The following is a 24,783-nucleotide window of genomic DNA, read 5'->3' as shown; positions in this document are numbered from 1 at the left end:
TAGACCATCCAGGGAATTAATGTCCACCTGCACTAGGTATGCATACGGTTATAGCCCTGATTTGCAGTTTTAAGTATGCGACAAATTTGAATTTCATCCTTTTCTCATGATTATAACTTAAATTACATAGATTTTCCCCCATTAATCATTAGGTGAGCTTGTCATAAACTTTGATGCTGATAAACATTGACAGTGAGCAGATGTCTAAGATTTCACATATTTTCTTGTCTTTTTGATATCCTTTGGGACTCAGGTGAATCTGGAGCAGGAATCCAGGACTAAACTCCTCAAGCTGCTGGGCTACAGTAAAGAGGATCTAGAAAAAAAGGTATGGGGTCTTTACAATAGAAAGAAACCTTTACTGGACTGAAGCTGCTGCAGGAGAGTTGTAGGGTCCGTACTGAAAATGAGTGAGTGATCTTACAGCACACAAAAGACATTTCAGATGCTTGAGAGGCACCTGAGGTATCTCTAATTAAAAAGCAAATGTGGGCACTTATAAGGGTGTAACTGTAGCTCTGCTGGATCAAATTAAAGGGGTCTTGAGCCCAGGTGTCTTGGTTCCAGTTGCTGGAGCTCTGGGATGTGTATAATAATAGTGCAGTTGACAGCTGCGTCTAGCATCCAGCTCTCTGTGTCTTAGGGGATTCCTTAACCAGGAAGAAGGTGGCAGGTGAGGACAGTCTGGCATAGCACTGTTGGAGCTGCAGGAGAGGAAACTCCCTTGTGTGGACAGTGCTCTGAAAAGGATAAATAACCTTTGATGGGCAGCCAGCCAGGAATAGAGAGAGGTAGAACTTTTCAGACAGGTGAAGGAGCTTCAGGAATTGTGCCTAGGGCTTTCCAGTCACTTGGCGGCTTTGTCGCCCAGGTGTGTAACTTAGATAGGGGTTTCAGTCTGTGCATGTCTGTTACTTTTCTAGATCACCTCGTGTTTGATCCCAGATACACAGTCCCTTCCTGAGGCAGATGTGATAAATGCTGCACAGCCAGATCAGGTATGTCCTGTACATCTTGCCAGCCTGAGAGAACAGTGGAGGGCAGAATGAATGGGAAGATTTAATTCCAACCAAAAATTGTTTGGCTCAGTGAGAGCATTGCAGAAGGCAGTTCACAGGCACTCACGGGGTCAGACTGAACAATCATAGTGGCCCCTGCTGGCTTTAAAACAAATCAGTGAATGATGAAGACAGACTCCTGGCTTTTATCACTGCAAGAAGGCTTGCTTCACAAGTGTTGATTTCTTCAGTGATAGAATTAACCTCACTCCAGCTTAATTTCATGCTTCAACTCTGGATTTCCTCTGTGAAGCTTCTGCTGTGGTATTTCTTTTGCATTTCTTTCCTTTCACCTCTGTCCTTTAAATGTATTCTCACATGATTTTGGGATGTCCATCTTCAGATGCCTTCCAAGGCCTGGTTCACCATGTACTGTAAATTTTGCTCCTCTAAGGTACCTAAAACTGCTGTCCTCAAATTAGTAGTCTTCACAAGCCTTAAACACTGGCTGAGATATTCTAGGGGTAACAATTGTGTCTTGCATTTCAGTGGAGCACAAAGCATGGCTGTAATCCTGCCTGTGAGTTACAGGTGTCACTTGCTTGGCTTGTTCCTGTTCTGTCCAAAATTGTTTAACTGGCTCAGGAGCTGGAAGTTGAGTTGATGAATGCTGGCCAGCAATACTGGTGGCACTGCATGTCTTATAACTGCTCTTTGTTGCTGCCCTGGTGAAACTGTGCAGGTTGATAGAGCAGTAACAGGAGGCATGATGGGTTTCCAAGTTGAAATTGGATTTATATGAGCATGCTTAACCAAATGGAGAGCAGCCCCACCCCACTCTGTAATCCTGTTTTGGACAAGATCTGTGTGTTTAATAAATTAATTAACCTCTTGTGCTCTTTGCACAGCTTTTGATAAATACCAGTGATGATGTAGCTGCTGTTTCCTCCTCTTCAGCCTTTTTTGACAACCTCATCCCACAGAATATGAGCACATTGAAGATTCCTGTCACAGAAGGTATATAAAGTGTGTTTCTTCCCTTAAAAGAAAAGAGGAGAGGAAGAAAAAACAGAAAATTAGAGACCCAAAGAACCTGGTCCTCTCCAGCAGATGGATACTTTTAAAACACATGACCCTTCCCAGTGTCACACAGTATCTCAGCATTGTGCAGGGACATGCTCCTTCCAGATAAGAGACCCATTAAAAATATAGGAAAATCTTCTAGATTATGGACTAGCAGTTAAGTCAGTGGGTTTTTTTTGAAGTGCAAGATCTGGTTTGGGCTTCCAAATTATTATTTTATTTTATTTTTAGCTGGGCTTCTATATGTTACTGTTTTTTTTTACTGCTGGCTCTTTAAAGCAAGCATCATCAGCACATCTGGATGATGCTCCTGTGGGTTGACTCTACTTCTCACCTCTGTAGATACAGATGGACTCATCAGCCAGGCCCTTTTGTTGGGAAATTTTGAGAGTGCAGTGGAGCTGTGCATGCGAGCAGAGCGCTTTGCTGATGCCATCATCTTAGCGATTGCTGGTGGGGAGAACCTTCTGAAGGAGACGCAGAAGCGCTACTTTGCCAAGCGGAAGACAAAACTCTCCGTGGTAAGTGACAGTTTTGTGTACCCGCTGAGCTGGGAAAGGTGTGTGATATCTTGGCAGATGTTTGTCTGAATGGATGTGGAAATACTTTGGCAGGAAGTAGAATGTCAGCAGAATCTGTGCATCTCCTCTTGACTCACCACTTACTTTTGGTAGTTTTATGACAATTTTGTGTTGCCCACATAGAATATCTGTATTCTCTGATCCTTTTTTTATGTAACGGTTTGTGCTTCAGCACAACTTGAGCTTCAGCTCCCCATGCTTGTAACCTGTGGAGCATACTGCCTGTGTGCAGTTAAGATGGGAAGGTCCTAGCTTATTAATTTACAAATTGGGAAGTGCAACAGGGGTTGGGATATCCTAGTACTACATTCCCCATCACTGATACTAGCTGCTCTGAAGCAAGACATGTTAAACAGATCTTTAGTCTTGCCTAGTGAAGCTGTTTCTGTATTCTCTTAAGTAATTTCTTGGGCTTTTTTTACTTTCTTTAGAGACATTGGGTTTTGTATGCTGTTAAGATTGGGATGCTGGGATTGGTGGAACTTGATGGAATGGTGAACTAGTTGCTCACTGTAATAGTGTGGGAAGTGTGTCTGAAAGTGAGCTGTCACTGTAGGTCTTAAGCAGTCAGCTTATCTTTGTCTTCAGTGATTGACAGGCCTTCTGCTTCCCTTACAGCTGCTTTCCTCCATTGTGCAACAGAACTGGCAAGATATTGTTTGCACATGTGATCTGCAGAGCTGGAAGGAGGCACTGGCCATCTTGTTAACATACTCAAAGCATGAGGACTATACTCAGCTCTGTGGTATGTGGCATACTGTTTTGATATGGTTTCCCTAGATGAGGGCACCTCTGAAGTACTTACAGAAAGAAGTGGATACAGTTGAGGAAGGAAAGCACTCCTTACTCATTACAGCTAGCTGGAACTTAAGTATGGACTGTTGTGTTAGGAGAATAATAAACGCACCTGTAGCCGAGAATCATGGTATGAAATTATATATACTGATATATCCTGTCACCTCTACCAAAAGCATGTTTAAAAACAGGATGGGCACTAGGCTGAGACACTAAAAGGGTGATATTTATGATTTCATTCTAAGGAGAAATGGATTCTCTGACAGTAAAAGGTCAGGTAGCTTCACTCCATCTGAAAGAGGTTTACCTTTCCAGCACATTCCCTTCCCTTTTAAGCTCAGAAGTAGGGGTTAATGAACATTTGATGACTTCAGTAGTTTCCTCAGTTCTGTTAATAGTTCAACATGCTGAGCAGCTGGTTGTTCTGAGAGTCAGAGTTAGGGGCAATCTAGTGACTGAATCTGATGAAGTTACTCATGTTGCTTGGCTGGGAACTTGCTCCTGGCTGATGGGAATAGCTAAGAGCTAAGTGCTGTTGGAGAAATGCCAGCAGTTTATACAAGTAATATGACATGACTTGAAATGCAAGAAAACATGACATTTCTTACAGACCAAATTGTAGGGGTGGACCGTGGCTGTTGTGGTGATAGTGAGATAGCTCCAGGTCATCTTTATCTGCTGGCATTTGCTAAACACTGACAAGTGCCAGATTGCCATTTGTCCCTGATACTGGACACTACTGGTGGAGATTCTCATCCCTCTTTAGGAAAAAAATGTGTTGGATTTTTTTTTTCACTGAATTAGTTTCTCTTTTTTGTATTTTTTTCTTTCATTTATATATAGAATCATAGAATAGTTAGGGTTGGAAAGGACCTTAAGATCAACCAGTTCCAACCCCCTGCCATGGGGAGGGACACCTCACACTAAACCATGTCACCCAAGGCTCTGTCCAGTCTGACCTTGAACACAGCCAGGGATGGAGCATTCACAGTTTCCCTGGGCAACCCATTCCAGTGCCTCACCACCCTTACAGTAAAGAACTTCTTCCTCATATCCAAACTAAACTTCCCCTGTTTAAGTTTTAACCCATTACCCCTTGTTCTGTCACTGCAGTCCCTAATGATGAGTCCCTCCCCAGCATCCCTATAGGCCCCCTTCAGACACTGGAAAGCTGCTATGAGGTCTCCACGCAGCCTTCTCTTCTCCAGGCTGAACAGCCCCAACTTCCTCAGCCTGTCTTCATACGGGAGATGCTCCAGTCCCCTGATCATCCTCGTGGCCCTCCTCTGGACTTGTTCCAACAGTTCCATGTCCTCTTTATGTTGAGGACACCAGAACTGCACACAATACTCCAGGTGAGGTCTCATGAGAGCAGAGTAGAAGGGCAGGATCAACTTTGACCTGCTGGTCACGCTCCTTTTGATGCAGCCCAGGATACGGTTGGCTTTCTGGGCTGTGAGCGCACACTGAAGCTGGCTCGTGTTCATTTTTTCATTGACCACCACCCTCAAGTCCTTCTCTGCAGGGCTGCTCTGAATCTCTTCTCTGCCCAACCTGTAGCTGTGCCTGGGATTGCTCCGACCCAGGTGTAGGACCTTGCATTTGACATGGTTAAACTTCATGAGGTTGGCATCAGCCCACCTCACAAGCGTGTCCAGGTCCCTCTGGATGGCATTCCTTCCCTCCAGCATATCAACTGAGCCACACGGCTTGGTGCTATCGGCAAACTTGCTGATGGTGCGCTCAATCCCACTGTCCATGTTACTGATAAAGATATTGAACAGGACCGGTCCCAACACCGATCCCTGTGGGACACCACTCGTTACAGGTCTCCAGCCGGACATTGAGCCATTGACCACAACTCTTTGCATGTGGCCATCCAGCCAGTTCTTTATCCACCGAGTGGTCCATCCATCAAATTGATGTCTCTCCAATTTAGAGACAAGGATGTCATGTGGGACAGTGTCAAATGCTTTACACAAGTCCAGGTAGATGACGTCAACTGCTCTACCCTTGTCCATCAGTTCCATAGCCCCATCATAGAAGGCCACCAAATTGGTCATGCAGGATTTCCCCTTAATGAAGCCATGCTGGCTGTCACCAAGCACCTTGTTGATTTTCATGTGCTTTAGCATGCCTTTGAGGAGAATCTGCTCAAAGATTTTACCTGACACAGAGGTGAGACTGACTGGTCTGTAGTTCCCTGGATCATCCATTTTCCCCTTCTTGAAAATGGGGGTTATATTTCCCTGTTTTCCAGTTGTCGGGAATTTCACCTGACTGCCATGATTTCTCAAATCTGATGGCCAGTGGCTTTGCAACTTCATTCACCAGCTCCTTCAGGACCCGTGGATGGATTTCATCAGGACCCATGGACTTGTGCACATTCAGGTTCTTAAGATAGTCTCGAACCAGATCCTCTCCTACAGTGGGCACAAGGTCCTCATTCTCACAGTCCCTGCATCTGCCTTCCAGGACTTGGGTGGTGCGGTCAGAGCATTTACCAGTGAAGACTGAGGCAGAGAAGTTATTAAGAACCTCAGACTTCTCCAAATCCATGTAGCCAGTTCTGATAGCTTCCAGAGAGGGCCCACGTTGTCCTTAGTCTGTCTTTTATTTGCAGTGTACCCATAGAATCCCTTCCTGTTATCCTTAACATCCCTAGCCAAGTTTAATTCTAACTGGGCCTTAGCTTTCCTGACCTGGTCCCTAGCTTCGCAGACAACATCCCTGTGTTCTTCCCAGGCCACCTGTCCTTGCTTCCACCTTTTATAAGCCTCTTTTTTCCCTTGAAGTTTCCTCAGCAGCTCCTTATCCATCCAAGGAAGTCTCCTGGCCCTCCTGCTGCACTTCCTTCTAGTTGGAATGCAACACTCCTGAGCTTGTATTAGGTGATCCTTGAATATCAACCTACAGTCTTGGGTCCCCCTGCCCTCTAGGGCTGTATCCCATGGAACCTTACTAAGCAGGTTCCTGAAGAGGCCAAAGTCTGCTCTCTTGAAGTCCAGCGCAGTGAGCTTGCTGCATGCTCTTCTCACTGTCCTGAGGATCTCGAATTCGATCATCTCATGATCGCTGAAACCAAGGCTGGAGCGTCACATTTCCAACCAGCCCTTCCCTGTTGGTGAGTATGAGGTCAAGCATGGCACCTCTCCTTGTCGGCTCCTCTATTACTTGCAGAAGGAAGTTGTCTTCTGCACAATCGAGGAACCTCCTGGATTGCTTGTGCCGGGCCGTACCGTCCTTCCAACAGATGTCAGGGTGGTTGAAGTCACCCATGAGAACAAGGGCCTGCGAGCGTGAGGCTGTGCCTATCTGTCTATAGAGTGCTTCATCCACAGAATCCTCTTGATCAGGCGGTCTGTAACAGATCCCCACAGTAATGTCTCCCATCTGGAAAGACACACAGAAATTGGCAGATATATAAAAAAGTATGTTTTTCAACCAAGTTGTCTTTGGGATTCCTTAATGATGTCCATTTTTCTGTGTTATCCAAGAATTGTACAGCAAAGCTGCTGAAGGGTCTAGAACATAAATCTTACGAGGAGCGGCTGAGGGAGTTAGGGTTGTTTAGCCTGGAAAAAAGGCTGAGGGAAGACTTTATCACTCTACAACTGCCTGAAAGGAGGTTCTAGTGAGGTGGGGGTCAGTCTGTTCTCCCAAGTAACAAGCAATAGGACAAGAGGAAATGGCCTCAAAGTGCACCAGAGGAGGTTTAGGCTGGATATTAGGATTTTTTTTTTTTCACTAAAAAGGGTTATCAAGTATTGGAACAGGCTGCCCAAAGAAGTGGTTGAGTAACTGTCCCTGGAGGTATTTAAAAGACGTGTAGATGTGGCACTTAAAGACATGGTTTAGTGGGACTTGGCAGTGTTAGGTTTTTGGCTAGGCTCAGTCTTTAAGGTCTTTTCCAGCCTAAATGATTTTATGATTCTAATTAGGTGCAGATCCAAAACTGTCAACAGCTTTTCATGTCAAGCCACAGTAAGATAGTTAAGAGATGAGCACTGGGGTTAACAAGCTCTTCAGAAAGAGTGTGTTAAATGTTGGCTGTATTTCTTCCTCTCTAGACATGCTAGGTTCCCGCCTAGAGTCAGAGGGAGATGCGGCCCTATCCAATGATGCCTGTCTCTGCTATATCTCATCAGGCAATGTGGAGAGGTTGGTGGAATGCTGGGTAAAAAACCATGAGACTTCGTCACCCCTTGCCCTGCAGGTACAGGTGCTATAATGTTGGTTTGGCTCCTCTTTAGGCTATTCTGGTAGCCTTGATCTGTTTGCATTACCCCATCAAACAGTATTTGGCTTCCAGCCAACAGTGAAAGACCTGTTTGTAGTCACCAAGGTATCTCATTCTAGCCTGGGTTATGGGCTTACATCTAAAGGAGGCTTTCACTTTCAAACATTTACAGTTTGTATTATTTAGGGAGTAGTGATTAGATTGCACATAAATCCAGCCACGGACAGATTTACAGCTCACCTTCCTGTCTTTCTATACTGATGTAATCTCTGAGCTTCCTTTTAGTCAGTGAAGTTTAGACAGTACCTGTTTTCTTACTGTAAGTTGCCTGAGACTGCAGTTGCAGTGCTTGTCAAGTCTAACTGTAATGCTCCAGTTATCTGACTGTACCTTCAGAACAGCCTCTGGCAAAATAAAGTCTAGACTGCATTACTCCTACTGCAAGTAGAATGATCATGTATGGGAAGTCACAGCTTGCAGGTGAATCAGGGCTTCAGTCAGTGTTGTTACTTACCTATTACACTTAAGCCAGTCCTGACTAAGTCACTAACCCAGGTTTTGTCCATCAGTTCCTAGAATGGTCTAGACAAGTCTTCCACTCAGGTATCTGCACATAATGTCCTCTGATACGGAGTTTCTTGGGTTTGCAACCTGGCTAGTAAGTAACAGCAACAAAAAGGCATCTCCAGCATTCCTGGTTATGTCTGAAACTGGCCTCCTCCCAGTTATCAGTTATCAGCCAGTGACCTTTGTCAACAATAGTAGTTTTTCCTAGTGAATTTCTTCTGGTATGGTTTTAATCCTTCCTGTTCCAAGCTCATAGCTTTTAACTTCTGGAGTTAACTTCCTATTGAAAAGTTCACAGTTGATTTGAATGTCCTTGTGGCTTCTGATTATCTTTTTCTCCCTTACCATACAAGTAGTAGTGTCAGGGTTTGTTTCCTGGTTTCTGTTTTTCTCCGCAAAGTGCACCTTAAGAAATGGTGATCAGTGATAGTATCTGGGGCAGAGTAACTTCTAGTCACATTGGACCTGATGTCAGCTAAAAATGGAGAGAGCCATCTGGCATTGTCTCAGCATGAGATGGACCAGCAAAGCAAGTCAGATTGAGTGGTCTATTTTTATCCTCCTCCTGACTTACTCAGGATCTCATAGAGAAAGTGATGGTGCTGAGCAGGTCCATTGAGATGCTCCGAGGCACAGCAGTACCAGTACCAGGCCCTGTCTTGGCAGAACGAATCACCCAGTATGCCAGTCTCCTGGCATCACAAGGATGTGTGGCAGCCGCAATGAATTACCTGCCCAGCAGCTCTAAAGAGGTGAGTGAGAAACAGGTTGTTGTGGGAAGGAGTAGTACGGGAAGAAAAATGATACTTTGTATGAGAGATCCTGGGTTTTGACATGCATCATGACTTAAGGTTTCACCTTAATTATGGTAACTCGAGAGTAGAGATGTGTTTGGTTTTGGGTTTGGGTTTTTTCTAGCTTTTGTCTTCATTTACGTTTTCTCTGTAGTGCTTTTGATCTAGGGAAAAGGAAGGGAGCCATAGAATTGTAAAATGGTTCCTGTAGAACAATGCTGGGAAGCAGCTCTCCAGAGAAGCTGCATCTATTCCTGAAACCAGCTGGTAGAAGAAGGGAATGGGAGAAGGTCACCTTTTAGTTTGAAACAAATCTGTCTAGTGCCCAAATGTAGGTAGGAGTTGGAAAGGGGATGCTCTAAAGACTCAGGGATGGATTGATGAGTCTTCATCTGCCTGGGAATATGGCAAGTGATGTCCCAGACTGTTTGGCCTTTTGTTTTGGTTGGTTGGTTTGGTTTTATTTTTGTTTGTTCAGGGTTTTTCCTCTTTGTTTGTGGGGGAGGGGTTCTGTTGGTTTGGTTTTGGGTTTGGTTTTTGTTTTTTTTTTTATTCCCTGGTGGCTGCTGGAGAAGTGGTTAGTTTTGCAGGTTGATGCTCAGTACTTTGGGCTAGGGTCTGCTTTGAATGCCTCCCCAGCACCTTCCATCTGAGGATCTCAAGGCACTTCTAAAGCATAGTTTTTTTCAGCTTCTGATCCAACAGCTCCGAGACCGGCTTTTCCATGCTCAAGGAGAGAATGTGCGTGATCAGCAGCCACCCCCTTTTCCCTACACTCGTGTCAATGTAGGTGTGACTGGTGTGACTAAACACACATCTCCAGCAGCCAAAGGTGATTCCATCACTGACAGGGCAGCCCACAAAACAGGCCCCAGACATCCAGAGAAGGTAAGCATTAAACTCAGGTGTTCATGGCTTGGGGAGAGGGATGAAGGCTACTGAGTTGTGGAAGGCATATGAGGTAATATGAGATGACACAGACACATGGAGGAGTTCATCGTGGTGCCCTTCACTGGAGCAAACATGAGCTCTCTGATAATCCAAAAGCAGGCCGTCTGGCAGCTTTTCACATGCAGTCACTGGAGGAGACTGTTACATGTAGTGGTCTGCTGAGATCTCACATACTGAGGAAGAATGGGACTGTGGTTCACACTCCTACACCCATCTCACTCACATATCAGTAAAATTAGTCTCAGTTCTTGTGAAGAAGACTGTTCAGGAAGTTTTGTTTCAGCCTCTGTTACTTCATTGTTGTTCCTTTGTTATTTCCTCTGGTTGTGCTTCCAGAAAATCACTGTATGGGAACTGGCTAACCCAAAAGGACTGACCCTTTTGGGAGCTGGAGAATAGTCTGAAGAATGTGATACCCAGCTTGTTAAGCAAGTTATGTGGTGGGAAAGGCCTTTGATGCAGTCCATCCAGGGCAGCAGCATCATCTTCTCATGCCTGAGAAAGTGACAGAGATATAAAGTGTGTCTGCTTCTGTGTGTATGTGTGTGACTGTGTCATCCATTTACAAGTTCTTTTTTAATTGCAGCCTAGCTTTCAGTCATCGTTTGCCCCTTCAGCACCTTCTCAGCCTTCAGTGCCTTCCCTCTTCACGCCTCAGCCAGTGCCAGCAATGTCTGTGACACCTCATCACGTTGCTCATCCCCAAGTCAGCACGGGTCCACAGACAAATGTCTATTCCAGAGGGCCATTGTACCCACAGTACAACTTAGGCTTCATCCCAGCAGCTGCTTCAGGGCCAGGTAAGCATTGTCTCATGGTCATGTCTGTTTTCCAGCTTTTCTTAGACTAAAGCCTTCAGCATGGATGGCTCTGCTTTCTTCCTCACAGGCCTATTGTACATGTGAAGAACAAGACAGCTGTCTGAGAGGCTTCTCAGTGCTTCTGACACATCTTGTTTTAGCAATGGTTGCTGCACGTTCACTGATATTAAGCATATATGGGGTGGAAAAGCCACAAATAAGTTTGTGACTGAATTTGACTGATGTAGCATGGGTTATGGGGGATACGCCTGAGGTGGATATTCTAGGGTATAGCTTGGAGAAGGGAAGGCTTAATAGCATGAAGAAGAGCGTCAGGAGTAGTTCACACATTAAATAAGTGATGCTGATACCCTCTCTTTCTCATTTGTAGCTGTATCACAGTCTCAGCCATTTGGACCAGCGGGAATCAGACCTGTTGGTCCAGCTTCCTTCCCCAGCCAGCCTTCTCTGACAGGACAGTCCATGCCCATGACATCTCCTGGTGTCCCACCACCTGGACCTGCCCTCCTCACTCCAGCCTCAGTCCCATCGTCTCAGCTTCCTGCAGCTTGTCCTCTCCCTGTGGCAAGCCAGCCTCTTCTAGGTTTCTCTTCAGCACCTTTTAACTGCCCCATGAATATGGGTTACCCTCAGGGAGGTCCTGGAGCTCCATCTACTAAGCCCTTGCCAGCAGCCAGCATTCCTCCTCCTCCTACAGGTAAGTACTACTTGCGTGATTTGTGTGACCAGGACACTCCTGGATGGAATTTGGAGTACATAATGGACATGGACCTTCTGAGGTCTGGTCTGTCACCATAAAGGCTGGATGTGGTGCTGAGGATAACCTCACAGACACACTGTGATGAGTCTTGCTGTGGTGGTGGTAAAACACAGCAGTGATGAGTTTCATTCAGACTGGTCAGCTGCTCTGTCCCTCAGGCTGTGGTTACAAGATGCTGTCTTTTCAGGTCCTCAGTGCACCCTGAGTAGTCATCCATTCCAGAGGCATCTACTCTGACTGCAAGGGTCGTGGTTCCAGGGGAATGACTGCTGATCTAGCCCCTGCTTATGTAACTGGAATCCCTTGCTGCGCTGTGTTTAACCAAGGATAGGAAATCCCACAGTGTGAAACCTGTGGGGATTATACGCAAAGGCTCTGAGCTACAGCTGGACAAGTTCCTTCTGAAAATCTATTAGGGATAGTAGTCCAGGGACATTACTTGCTGAGTAATAGCTATTGGTGATGATGACTCTTCCACCCTGCCTTGATTTTCAGGTTTCTTCCCTTGGCTAGATCCGCACGTGGATCATGCAGGTAGTACCTAGAGAAGCCTCCAGACCTGTTGGGGAGGCTATGTTGCTGCTTCCAGTGAAATGTGGAGGGGTGTGCACGTTTTACTGTGTGTGCATGCATGCATGCTTATTGCTGTTTGTTGTATCCTTGCATGCCTGGGGAGTTCTACAGCTGGGGTAGTGGACATACTTGTCCTGAGGACTAGTAAGTGACAGCTGGAAGTGAGAATGAAAGCGCTGTGCTCTTAGGTTCTAGCTCCTTTCTTTTCTACTTTCCCCCAGTCCTGGAGAAATTAGAATATTCTCAGTGTCTGCGCCCATTCAGGCAGTTGCTAGGCCAACAGTTTAGGAAAGCAGCCTCTTTTCCTTTCTTGATTCTCTAGGCAAAGAACAGGCCAGTGGCTGTAACTCATTTCTTGTTTTCTCCCTGTTACACTCCCAGCCTTATGCATGGCTTTACTTGAGCTCATGCTTTCTCTAGGTGGTTTGAAAGAAGTGGGTCCCAGCATGAGCAGTGGTGGAATAGAGCTTCCCAAGCAGAATCTGGGGGCTATTCCAAGGGGATAAAAAGCCCTTTTAACTTTAGTTACAGGGCAAGGTTTGGCTTTGAATCAGTCCATCTGTGGGGAAGTATCTGATCTGTAGAACTTTTCTGACTGGTGCTTTGTACTGATTTCTCTCCTTTGGTTCATTGATGATGGAGAGTTCATGATGTTCCAGTCTGTGTTGTCAGTAGGGTAAGGCTCTTGGTGGGCTGTCTCTGCAAAGTGACTGCTGCTTGTGCCAAAGACCATCTGCCAGGCACAAAAGATTATTTAGGGAGTCTCAGCTTTGTTGAGGAAATCTGAGTGCTCAGTAGCCACTTAACACCACCAAGCAAGCCTTGCTGAGTGGAGTGGGACTCTAGAAAGGGAATTGTCCCTTCAGCAGAGAAACTAAAGGCCCTAATGTTTCCCTGTTAAAGGAAGGATGATTCCATGCCAAGGATTTCAAGCAGTTGCTCAGGCTGAAGATGCCTTGTGGGAATGCACTGCTGGGAAGCTCCCTTCTGGCAGCATTTACCCCTAGTTTTAATGGCAGCATATGGCATGCCTAGATCAGCAGTGCAAACTGCCTTCCATCAGAGTACTTTCCTGCCTGCTATTATTGTTATGGTTTTGATGGGTACTTTAGCCCGGAAAGAGACTGTAAGATCACTCAGTCTGACTGGCCAAACTTGCTTGCTTTGGAAATTCCTGAACATGATCTGAACACCTCACAAGCACAATCTCACTAGTGCAATGAAGAGAGATCTCCACTTTCAGAAATCCCATGCTCCTGGGAAGCGTCAGGGACAGGGTGAAGGGCAGCAGCATGTTGGCTGATTTCCTTTCTGGCCAGGGTAATCCCTGACTCCAGTCTGTGACAGTCCTGTTCTTTCTAGGACCAGCATTGCTGGAGACTGCTGCCATGGGGCATTCCTTTCAGATTTGGTGAGAAATCCTATTTCACAAGTAGTATAGGCAAGATAGAGTTTCATCCCAGCAAACTGAAGCAGGGTCCTCTTGTCTTGTGTCTGATGATTAAGTGCCTGGCTTAAAAACCAAAATTTAAATAGCTGTTTCCTGTGAGGATTCTAAGTGTCACTGGGTTGGAATAGTGCCAAGGATTGCTAGGCCACAGGCTCAGTGGGGGCCAGCAGAGTTCTAGGGCACAGAATCCCCAAGCTAGAAATTAATTAAACTACTGATCCAGACTCATCAGAGAGCAAGTCTTGAAATCATGGGAAAAGGGAGGGCAAAAAGAGGCTGCCAGAATTTTAATAATAAAGGTAATTAAAGTAATGAAACACCTTTTGCATCTTTCCCCTGTGATTTTTAAAGCTCAGTTCAGGATCAGTGGCTCATTAAGTGTGCCACTGAGCTCCAGCAATTTTGATATTGCCCCTTAGAATTATGCCACTTTCTCACAGATATGCTTGTCTCATGGGCTTGAGGTTATTAATACTGGGGTTTTGTCCTGAGGTGCAGATACCCTTCCTTACAGGACATCAGCAAACAAGGTAGTTGGAATTTGACCTTTGCACAATGAATCGTGGTCACAATTCTTTTGATGTTATTTTGTCTGATGGATTTTTAATTCCCTAGAGTAAGGTTAGAGGCTAGGTACCACAGAGCAGTCTGCTCCAAAACATTTACTGGTTAAGTCTATTTTATTCTAGTTGGGAAGCCAGCAAATTTTCCTAATCTTTATTCTGAACATGATTTTGGAAGGGGAAAATTTTAACCCACCCTAACTTTTACCCCCTTTCTCACAGCAACTTGCATTGCTGTAGATTGCTACTGTGAGGCACTCCTGTGAGTGTTGGTGAGAAGCCCTCTCTCACCCCTAACACTGTGGTGCCATAGTCCCAGATTCTGTGTCTTCCACAGCTTGTGCAGGATGCAGAAAGCATCAGATAGTTGTGAAACAGCTTTCTGTGTGGGAGTGGGTGTGTGCCTGTTCGGTATGATCAGACATCACCTCATGATGGCTCTGCACATACTGTAATGCCAAGAATATAATTAAAAAGGAGAAAGGGAAGCAAGAGCAGTTCTTGGGCCTATGAGCTGAGCCTCAGTTGAAATGGTCCAGAGGTCAATGATGGGGGAATTGGAACCATGGGCCTTTTTGCTGAGGGAAGTTCCAAACCATGCAAGCAACTATAAATTGTTGCTGTGGCCACCTCTTCTAAGTCTGACATTTGTGTCTTGTTCTGTCTTCTGGCAGCTCAGGAATCTTGGACTGATTCTACTGCTGGAAAAGCAGGCCTTCAAAAGAAAAAGGTGAGCTTTTTCTGGTTGTCTTTTAGTGTTGGAGCTCCATGCAACAGATACATTCCTGTAAATGTTCCCTGTTACACTCAGCAGGTCTCATTCTACAGGGGTCTGTCTACTTCTGCATTACATATGTAGCCAGGACTGGAGTCTATTGTCATCTTGATACTTGCCATCCAAACCTGCATGCTCTTCTCCATCGTGGCTGTTTTGTAACATGATTATCATCTGTGATGCTGCATCATCTGTCGTTACTTCCCAGGCTGACTATATCCCAGTCATTTGTTTCTAGAAATATGGGTTTAATCTTATCCCCTTGCCTACACAACAGTTTTGATCATGGCTGGGGAGATCACGCTTACTTCACACCTGACAGCTGGGGGCAGTATTTCCCCTCGGCACAGTGAGAGCCGTAGTGATACCGCTCAGATGCTGATGCTGACTGATAAGGCACTTCTGCTGAAAGAAGCTGGGACAGACGTAGCTGTGAGCTGCCTGCCATGTTGTTCCTACTGCTCTCTGCCTCATAGTGTTTGCACTGGAGGACCTGTGAGCTGAGCTTTTTGCAGCAATGCTCTCAGTAACCCATTTCTATCACTGCTGGCAGGTGTGATAAGAAGCTTCTTTGGCACCATTCCCACCCCCCACTCCTCTTTTTTATCTAGGAACAGACTTCTCACCCTTTTTCTGGCAGCATAGCTGGGAACCTGCTTCAGGCTGTGCTCACTACAACAGGATTAGCCTCTTGTTAAAGCCATCTCCTTTTGATCTAGCCCTGTCGGAGTGAATCTATCCTGACTCTCTGGCTTAGCAGGGGCATGATGAAGTGTTTGCAAGAGGATTCTGCCCCCATCTCGTGGGATTTTCCCCAACACTTGCTCTGCTGGACACTTTACTGCTGCTAATCTTTACATTCAGGACTCGTGCCGTCGCAGAGCCAAGGCGGCTTTCTGAGGACCAGTGCTTTCAGGGGAAACGTATCTGTTTGACTGAACAATTCCAGATGAGTTTTCTTGCTGTCGCTTTGACTGTTCATCTCGGATGCAAGAGGGAGGGCCCCACACTCTCAGACAGGGGACTGAAAGAACAGGGATGTGTTACACATCATCTTGAGAACTGGGCACTCTGCAAGTTAGAAAGGAAGTTGGATTTGACTGTGGAGAGTGTAACTGACCCTTCTGCATGGACTTTTTCTTGATATTTTCTTTTCTTTCTTTCTGCTGGCAGTTGCCTGAGAAAATTACTCCTCCAGCCCCCATCACAGCTCCAGTAATGAGTCTGCCCACTGAGCCCCAAGGGATCCATCCTCAGCTGTCCAGGTTGCAAGAATCTGGCCAGTCACCCCCAGGAGCACCGAAGGAAGGCAGCCTGCAGGTACCCAGGGAAAGTGGCGCATTCCCCAGTTACCAGCTCCTTGTCAAGTGCAAAACAACTCGGCTTTTGAGATTCTTATCACTTGGCAGCTGCAGGGCTTATGTTGCTCCCCAGCCCTTATAAGACACCTCTGCCTGTGTGTTAGATGAATTGCTAGGGTGGAAAAATGACACCTGGGTATAGTTGGGAGAGAGGGAGGGAGGCCAGATTGGCTGTCAGGCTGCTGGGTGTTGAGAATCCAGAGGCCTGAAGCTATAACCACAGTCTGAAGATGATAATTTAACTCCGTACTTCCAGGTATTCTCTGGATTTGTGAAGGGGTGAGATTATTTCTGTCCATAGTTGCAGGAAGGGAATCTACCTGCTCCAGCCTTTCATGCTCCTGTTGCATTTATTCAGCTGCTTCTCTCTCTGTCAGTATCACCAGCTACCCGTGGAGAAGGTTGAGAGGAAGGAAGTGCCCCCTGAGCACCAAGCTCTGAAGACCACATTTGAAGGGTTGGTGCAGCGCTGCTCTGCTGTCGCCACTGATCCAGTAAGTCCTCCGTTCTCTGATCTTTTAACTTTTTTGCCCTCACAGATGTTTCACTTTTGGCTGGGGCAAGAGAGGAAGAGTCTTGTCCTTATAACCAAGTTAATCTCCATCTTTCTCCTTTCTTTAGGCTGTAGGCTTGGCCATCTCTTGGGAACTGAGATGCATTCTGTAGCATTTATCTACTGCTGCTTATTGCCTCTCTGGAGCAATGGTTCTGTTCTCTGCCTCTTTTCTTTGAGGAAAGCTGAAGAAACAGCAAAGCTATTCAGCTTCCTTTTCCACTAGCTTGATCTATAGATAGTTCCTGCAGAGCTGGTATTACCAGTCATCCTCAGAGCTTAGAGGGAAAAGCTGAGATATCCTGGCTGGAATAGAAAGCCAGATGATCTTTGTGTCCAAGTCACTGTAATTTCTCCACCCTCATTCCCGGAAGGCTGTTGGCATACACGTCATGTTGCGTGAATGTATCAGGCCAGACTGTCTGGAAGCAGAGAAGCGGTGTTGGCAGCATCATGTTAGGTTCCTAAGTGTTCCCACAGTTTGGGGGCACCTTGAAGCCTTCCAGAATACCTCTGCTTAGTGGGTGCTGGGATGAGCACCAAACCCAAACAGCTATCCCACAGTCAGACCATTTATATTAGCAGCAGCTTCATCATGTTTGCTGTGTGCTTTTGAGAGTACAGTGTAGCAACTTCTGGGAAATAACCTAAAGGTTCCCTTTATGGACAGAAATGCTTGTTGGTTTGGGCTTAAACACTTGGCTTATATGAAGGTTGAATAGCTGGGTTAGTACAGCAGTGCAATGCACCTGAGCTCCTAAGGCTGCCCAGAGCCAGGCTGAGATGCAGTGAACTGTAAGGTGCTGTGGAAAGAATAGGGGAGGGGGAGGGACTGAGTGAGAACAACTTGGTTCTGGGAGAGATGGCTTTGAAGCTCTGGTGGAACTAGCAATACCTGTTTCACTTCAGAAAACCCGGAGGAAGCTGGAGGATGCATTGCAGCGGCTGGAGTGTTTGTATGAGAAGCTCCGCGAGCAGGCAGTGAGTAGATGCCACATTCCCTGTGGTCCAGTTGGGTTCCTGATCCCACCTTTGCACTGGGTAGTGGGCCTTGGTGTCTGTCCCACTGTTACCAGCTAGGGGAGTGCCAAACCTTATAACACACCTTGAATCCAGCCAAGCCTTATCTCTTCTTCCTTAACCTTGGCCCAGACATAGCATAAGGAAAAGCTGGAAAGGTATTTGCAGGGTGCTTTTACCCCCAGGAAGCACATAGGCATGTAGACAAGTTCTAGATGGAAAGAGGCAGCTGGGGGTAGATGTTAAGTGTGAACCTCTAGCTTGAAAATCTCTGAAGCTGCTGATGGCAATTGCTGGAGGGATAGCTGTCAGGTAAAGAATCCTTTTAACATATACCCTTTCTCTGGGTTGTCCATATTAGGCCTGAGCAGAGACAGGATTCCATGCTATGTAGACCTTTGACCTCCTCGGGTACATCAGATATTCAGTTAATGCCTAAATGTCATTACTTAAGACCTGCATTCATTGTAACCCAACCTGGGTATTAGATTAATGTTTAGTTTAGGAAACCGAGGGAGGAAGCAGGCTATCCTTCCTTGACTGTGTAGGTGCTGTTTGGTGAGGATGAGGTGAAGAACAGGAGGGAATGGTATGGAGGGAGGGGGCCTGTGTTACATGCTGAGCATGCTGACTCATTTCTGCTCCCTCCCTGCAGCTTTCTCCAACCATCCTCATGGGTCTCCATGAAATTGCCCACTGCATTGAGGCTAGGAACTACCAACAGGGTCTCCTGGTTCACACCCAAGTGGTGAGCAGCAGCAGTTTCAGTGAGGTCTCTGGTTTCATGCCCATCCTGAAAGTCCTCATGACCATTGCTGGCAAGCTGAATGTGTAAAGTGTGGAGCATCTGGAACAGTGCAGACTGAGAGCTGGTGGACTGCCTCACCTGTTGATATGCTGCAGGTTGTGGATTCTCCTGACTCTGGAGAATTAAGTCTGTACCAGTGCCTGGAACTGTGCTGGGCCAGCATGCCTGGCCACATCCACTCTCCAGACAGCCCACTGGTGCCTGGGACTCCTGGAGACTGTTCTTTCTCTCTCTTTTCTTTCTTACTAGTCTGAGGCTGCTTCCCGGCTGAGGAAACTCAATTTCAGGCTGTCCAGGTTGCACAGAGACCCTTGCTCTTCCCTGTATCCCCAGCACAAAGAAGAAACACCTTCCTTTCCGGGTTGATGTGGCACCTTTCTTTAGGAAACAAACAGGGCTGGCACCAGCAGCACCACCAGACAGAAGAGCCTCAGGCTGTATTCCCTGCTGGAGTGTAAACTGCCTGACTGATAGCTGGGTGCCCTTGGGACCTAAGCTGGGGTGCCCCTGCTCTGTTGGGCTGCAGTGAGGATCTCTCCTCTGGTTCTTCCTTTCTCTTCATGCTTATCCTTGACTCACCCTCTTACCCCTCTGCAACTATACCCTACTACAACTAAGGCTAACTACCAGCCTGCTCTGGGCTAGCTTTGGTGTACTCTCTATTCTTCACCGAGTCCTCTCTTTTCATAGTCGAGTCTCCTGTTTACCCCTGTATAATCTCTATCCCCCCCTCATTTATATCTTTTCCCCTCTAGGGAAATGGCACCATTCTCAAGCTGCAGGCTTGAGTCCTTATGTTTCAGGCCCAGGGTTGATTCCCCCTTCCAGCTCTTGGGACTCTCCCATTCAGGAATGCTAGCAGGTTGGGCTGCTCTGTGCACTCCTCCCTAGAGCCAGTCACATCTGGTTGTTGGGCTAAAAGCCATCCTGTCTGGCTCTTGGCCTTTTTCACTTCCTTTATGTTAGCACAGTTGCCCTTTTGCCAGCTGGTGTTATCTAAAGGCTTCCTACATTGGGCTTTTCAGGTAGTTTAGGGGCTGTAAGAGCAGCAGGGATTGTTCAGATCCCATAAGAATCCCCTCAAGCTACTCTGACTAGCCCAGAGTTGAGCAAGAGACAGCTCATTGCTCCAAGAGTGGTGCATTCATTCTGCCTACAAGTAACAGATGCATGCAAAGGTGGTTCTCAAAGGTAGTGGGAATATGCTGCAGGAGGTGGTGCTGTTAGGTCTCAAGGATATAGCTGTGCTGAAGCTTTTCATCACTGTGACTTTTCCATTTGGGGTAAAATAGACGAGTGAAGCATATCGGTTGTGGGGAAGAAATCTGGAAAGGCAGATGGGATTTTAGGGCATATCTGTGTGTGTGTGTCTTTCCCTCTCTTCCTCCCTCCTTGTCTTCCTCTCTCTGACCCTCTTTCATGCTTACCAGGCAGCGTAACCATTGGGCCTTAGCTGGGAGCAAGGCTTCTTCCCAACCTTTGGCTGCAGCCAGCTCCTACTTCCTCTGCTTGCTGCTTGAGTGATAATGCCATCGTGGGCCTGTGGTTCAGTGACACGAATCAGCCTGCTCTACCATGAGACTTAGGATGGAGGAGAATCAGAGAAGGGAGGGAGAGGACACACTCATTCTGTCCTTTCCAGGTCAAAGTGCCTCCTTGTTGCCGCTGTGTTTCTATTGCTGCGGTTTGATGCACTGAGATTACAGAACAGTGAAATAAAAGCTGTGTTTTGTGATGCTGCTAGCTTTTTTTTTCACCTCTGGCTACAGGGGACTTCCCTCAGTGTGCAGGGCCACCCACTGAGAGCTGAGTTCTCAGCTTTGGTGAGGTGGGCAGTTGAGAATGGTGTGGGGTAAGCCAGATTCTGGGCTTTGCTGAGGTGGGCAGCAACCATCCTAGTGTGGTGAGACCTCAGGCCTTACCTGCTCTTTAAGGCTGCAGGATCAGAGAACTGATCTTCTCCAGATCACCTGCCTCAGCTGTGACTGTTCATCTCATTAGAAACAAGGTCCATGCAATGGCTGAGGCTCCCTTGGGGAATTACAGCAGTGTTGGGGATTTTACACTTGGGAGTTGAAAGTATGTCAGTAAGTAAACAGAGCCCTTGATGAGATCCTTTCCTGTTGCAAATCAGTGCTACACCACTGAAGCCATGCCACTTATGCTAGGGCAAGGATTTGACCTATGTGGAAATCAGGTTTATACCATTGAATTGTCTGTTCTTATAATTAGTTAATAACTTCTGAATCTGTTGGTTGATTTTATTTGCTCTTTCAAGCAGGTAAGAAGGCTGAAGTTGATAGAACATCAGTACTAAGTTAGCTGGGGGGATGCAACTAGCTCTGCAAAAAGACTAATCTCAAAAAAATTTGTTTCCTTTTTGCTGTCAGCCAGCACTCATGAAACTCTGAAGTAAGCAGGATTGTATTACTTGGCTTGTGGCTGGGGGATATGGGAGGAAGTAAAGGTTGAGGAAGCCTGTTTGGATGGGGAAGATTTGAAGGGCTATTGCTGGGAAGGAACCAGGGCTTATGAGAGCTCTGTGGTGTTATGGACCCAGCACACGCATTAAGGGAAGACCAGCCTTTGTTAGTTCTGCTGCTGGCAGAGGCAAACTCCAAGTGTAAGGAGGAGCTTTTGCAGCCTGGTCTGGGAGTAGTTGGCAACCAGTCTGGCTTCCTGGCTGTCCCCCACCAGGAAGATGGAAGCTGATTTTCAAAGGCAGCACTTGTACAGCATCAGAAGGGGTCATAACACAGGTGAGCTGGTAGCCCTGGAGGTAGCATTTGCTTAACAAGTATATAAGGGAAGTCCTAGCTTTCTGAGATCATTTAACAAGCCTGGTATTTCTTAGATTGTGCCTTTCTGGATCCAGTTATAGAACCCTGTGCATTCCAGCCCCCCCCCTTTAACTCAGGCCACTTGTACTGCTGAGAAATAAGCATGTGTTTTCCATGTATTTCTCAGATGCATTTGACTCTAGTTCCCTCCAGCACACACAGCTCCTGCTACCCATGGACTCGTGCAGAGACTGGCTATTTATCCTGCCTTTGCTGTGAGTCCTTCCCGCTTGCCCCTTTGTCCTCCTGTTGCTCAGTTCTGCTTCAGGTTTACCCCAGAGAGCACTGTCCCTAAAACTCTTAGCAGGGAAACCAGGAAGGGGGAAGCAAGGTGACCCATTCGAGGGTCTTTGAGAGGCTTGTGGTGGAAGCTTGGTGGCCATGGTGCAGTGTATGTCCTTGCAAACCCCGCTGGAAAATTCTCCTCTGTTTATAGCACTATCTCAGCTGGCTGGTAACAGCATCTGGTCTATGGACAGCAGCTCATCAGCATTGCCTCCTCCCATGTGGGCATATGCTACCACAGCATCCCCTTGCAGCTCGACAGAGAAACCATTTCTGTTGGGAGAGAAGGCCTTTGGGTTGACAAAGAACTGGGAGGGGGGGGCAGTAGGAAAGATCCCTGGGCACAGAGAACAGAGCTCTAATCCTGTTGCTGATAACATCATGTCTGCAGGCTAGGCTTGTGTGTGTTTGGGGGAGTTGGAGGGGCAGAGATTGTTAGGCAGTATTTGTTTGTAAAGCCACTTGCTCTGAAGATAATGCTTGCACTAACTTCTATTGAGGGAGCAGTGTGAGTCCCCACAAAGTCCTTTCCCAAAGTGTCTTTGAAGCCAAGAACCCATTGAAAAGAAGAAAGGCCAAGAGAGGGGATTAGTTTGTTCAGCAGCTGTGAATTTCAGTGGGAGGCTGATGAACTCCAAAGTCTTTGTTGAGATGTTTTTTGTAAGGAGCCCTGCTGGAGGGAGAGACCCACACGGGGGCCACGGCCTTAGACAAGAAGGAATCCGAAGCGGCAGGGAGCTGTAAACGGGCCACAAGGACTTTTCCCAAACACTTTTCGGAAAAGGTGTTGTGAAGAGAGCGGAGGGGGATTAGCATGTGAAATGACACTTTCCATTGACTCCACAGAGGGGAGGGGAAAAGGGCTGGCTGGCTGATTTATTAGCATTTTGTTCCCTTCTCTATTCTGCTTCCACCCAGCAGCCCCCCTCCCCTTGCTCCCCTCCTCCCCGAGCCCTCTAAAGAGGTTTGGATTGGAAAAGGGAGCGGGGGGCTGCCTGTTTGTGTGTCATCTGGGCGAAGGTGACCACCTGGGAAGCTGAATGTAAATATTTCTCCTCTGAGGAATGCGCCTTCATTAAACCGAAATGAATACATGGAAGCATCCAATCCTGCCGCACAATGGCAGCAGGGCTTTTACCGCTCGGGGCTCCTTGCGCCGGGGAGGAGGGACCCTGCGGCCCCGACCTGCTGCTGAGGTCAGCATATTTTGCAGCTGCGGTGTCGCTGTGTTCGCCCAGAGAAGGGAGCGTGCGGCGGTGGGGCTTGTGTTTGTAACGCTCCCCGCGCGGCCCCTGGGCCGACAGGAGGCACTGCGCCCAGTGGGCACGTCCTGGGCTCTGCCATGGCCTTCACAGGCAAACGCGTGGGGCAGTACTGTCGGCAGGGGAGGGATGGGCTGGTACTGTCCCTATGATGTGCTGAGTGAGAAGGAAATGGGAAACGGCTTCCACATCTTCTCCTTTTCTTACCTTTCCAGCTGGCCATGAAATGGTGGGCACAGAGGGGTATGGGGGTATAAGCTGTCCTCTGCCTTGCAGTGGTCCTCAAGCCAGCCCGTGCTGGAGCTTTCCCTGCTAAGTGACAGGCTCTCGCCACATCTTTGCTTTCCTGTCCAAGGATGCATTCCCACCACAGGGACACAGAATCACAGAATCAGATAGGTCGTAAAAGACCTTTAAGACCATAAAGTCCAACTGTTGCCCTAGGACTGCCAAGACCACCACTAAACCATGTCGATGGAGGAACTGCTGACAGAAATGCAAAAGAGACCGAGGGCTAGGCCACTGTGTTAATAAGAACCTGTGAATAAACAGCTGACGATTTGTGTGTGAAGGGAAAGTTTCAGGTTTCCCTGAGAATGGGCCAAGATTGTTTCCTGCAGTTTTTGCGCCAGATTGACATGAATGCTCTTGCTCTGGAGAGACCCCAGTTTGCCGTAGGTGCAGACTGCCACTCCCAATGAAGTAGTCCTAGGATCAAGGGAGTATTTGATAAATAAAAGAGACATACAGGCTGCTAAGTGTCTTCAATGTAGGATCTATGAAGTGGGCAACTGGGCCGCTGTCTGGCACCCTACCCACCCTCTTTGGTCCTGGCAACTGCATTGCAGTTGGATGTAACCTCAAGCAAGTTCAAGGAGAGAGCAGGTCCATTCTCCTCCTGGTGGGGGCTGAGGTTGTGCTGTGTGGAGAGAACTGGTCAGCTCTTCTGATGCTCAACAGATGAGTAAGCAGCTGGGTTTTACTCTCCAGCACTACAACTATGTACCTCCACACAATTAGATGAAAAAAGACACCCAACTACTTAGACACAACAATGTTTTGCAAGCACTTGGCTACTGATTTATTGCATTGGCTATTGGTTTACAAGTATTGGCTACAAGACAGGTCTAATGGTGAGTAACAGCTCTGCTGGCTTCTCATCTGGCTAAAGGACACTTCAAGCAGCAAAGCAGATGATAACCTCACAGGCCAGGGGAGATCGCTCTGATGGTGCAATGAGCCTCCCCAGGTCCTGCAGCTGACAGCTTCTTCCCTCCCTACCCCAACCAAGGCAAGGGAACAAAGATGCTTCAACCAAATCTTCCTGCTTCTTGCTTAGCCTATAGAATATATACAATAAGTGGTAGAGGGGAAACTGTTATGTATACATCACAGTAACTGTGCAATAAATTAAACTTCAAAGTGCTTCACTTTCCTATTTACACCACCATTAAATAGTAACTGACATTATTTTCTCAGACTAGGAGGAAGTATTTAGTTAGTTAGCTGACAGGGTAAGAGTGCTTGGCAAGTACACCAGGAGGTGGGGAATAGGTTCAGCTGGCAGCTCTTCTCTGGGAGAGATATGGGAGGAAAGAGGGACTGGAGAACTGTGAGGGCATGTTTATGGCATCAGTTAAGGGCTTTAGCAGGGATGCTGATGTGAAAAGGGAGACCATACCCAAATGCTCAGAAGATATAGA

At 47.0% G+C, this 24,783-nt stretch overlaps 1 protein-coding gene across 1 annotated transcript in view; it reads left to right on the top strand.

Moving 5' to 3' along the window:
* SEC31B (SEC31 homolog B, COPII coat complex component) overlaps positions 1 to 20,428 on the top strand; it is a 34,037-nt gene extending 13,609 nt beyond the window's left edge. Inside the window, exons 12-27 of the mRNA XM_057425742.1 lie at positions 254 to 328; positions 924 to 998; positions 1,907 to 2,015; positions 2,424 to 2,602; positions 3,281 to 3,407; positions 7,528 to 7,673; positions 8,843 to 9,016; positions 9,749 to 9,946; positions 10,596 to 10,809; positions 11,201 to 11,527; positions 12,086 to 12,124; positions 14,851 to 14,906; positions 16,125 to 16,271; positions 16,690 to 16,806; positions 17,775 to 17,846; positions 18,541 to 20,428. Coding sequence (XP_057281725.1) covers positions 254 to 328; positions 924 to 998; positions 1,907 to 2,015; positions 2,424 to 2,602; positions 3,281 to 3,407; positions 7,528 to 7,673; positions 8,843 to 9,016; positions 9,749 to 9,946; positions 10,596 to 10,809; positions 11,201 to 11,527; positions 12,086 to 12,124; positions 14,851 to 14,906; positions 16,125 to 16,271; positions 16,690 to 16,806; positions 17,775 to 17,846; positions 18,541 to 18,720 — 2,235 coding nt within the window. The 3' untranslated portion in view covers positions 18,721 to 20,428. The remainder of the gene's footprint in view (positions 1 to 253; positions 329 to 923; positions 999 to 1,906; positions 2,016 to 2,423; positions 2,603 to 3,280; positions 3,408 to 7,527; positions 7,674 to 8,842; positions 9,017 to 9,748; positions 9,947 to 10,595; positions 10,810 to 11,200; positions 11,528 to 12,085; positions 12,125 to 14,850; positions 14,907 to 16,124; positions 16,272 to 16,689; positions 16,807 to 17,774; positions 17,847 to 18,540) is intronic.
* The last annotated feature ends 4,355 nt before the right edge of the window (positions 20,429 to 24,783 follow it).

This window comes from Pezoporus wallicus, unplaced genomic scaffold (assembly GCF_028554395.1).
Source record: "Pezoporus wallicus isolate ANWC-B61680 ecotype Strahan unplaced genomic scaffold, APGP_CSIRO_Pwel_v1 contig_7892, whole genome shotgun sequence".
NCBI lineage: Eukaryota > Metazoa > Chordata > Aves > Psittaciformes > Psittacidae > Pezoporus > Pezoporus wallicus.
This window is presented reverse-complemented; position numbering and strand designations above follow the sequence as displayed.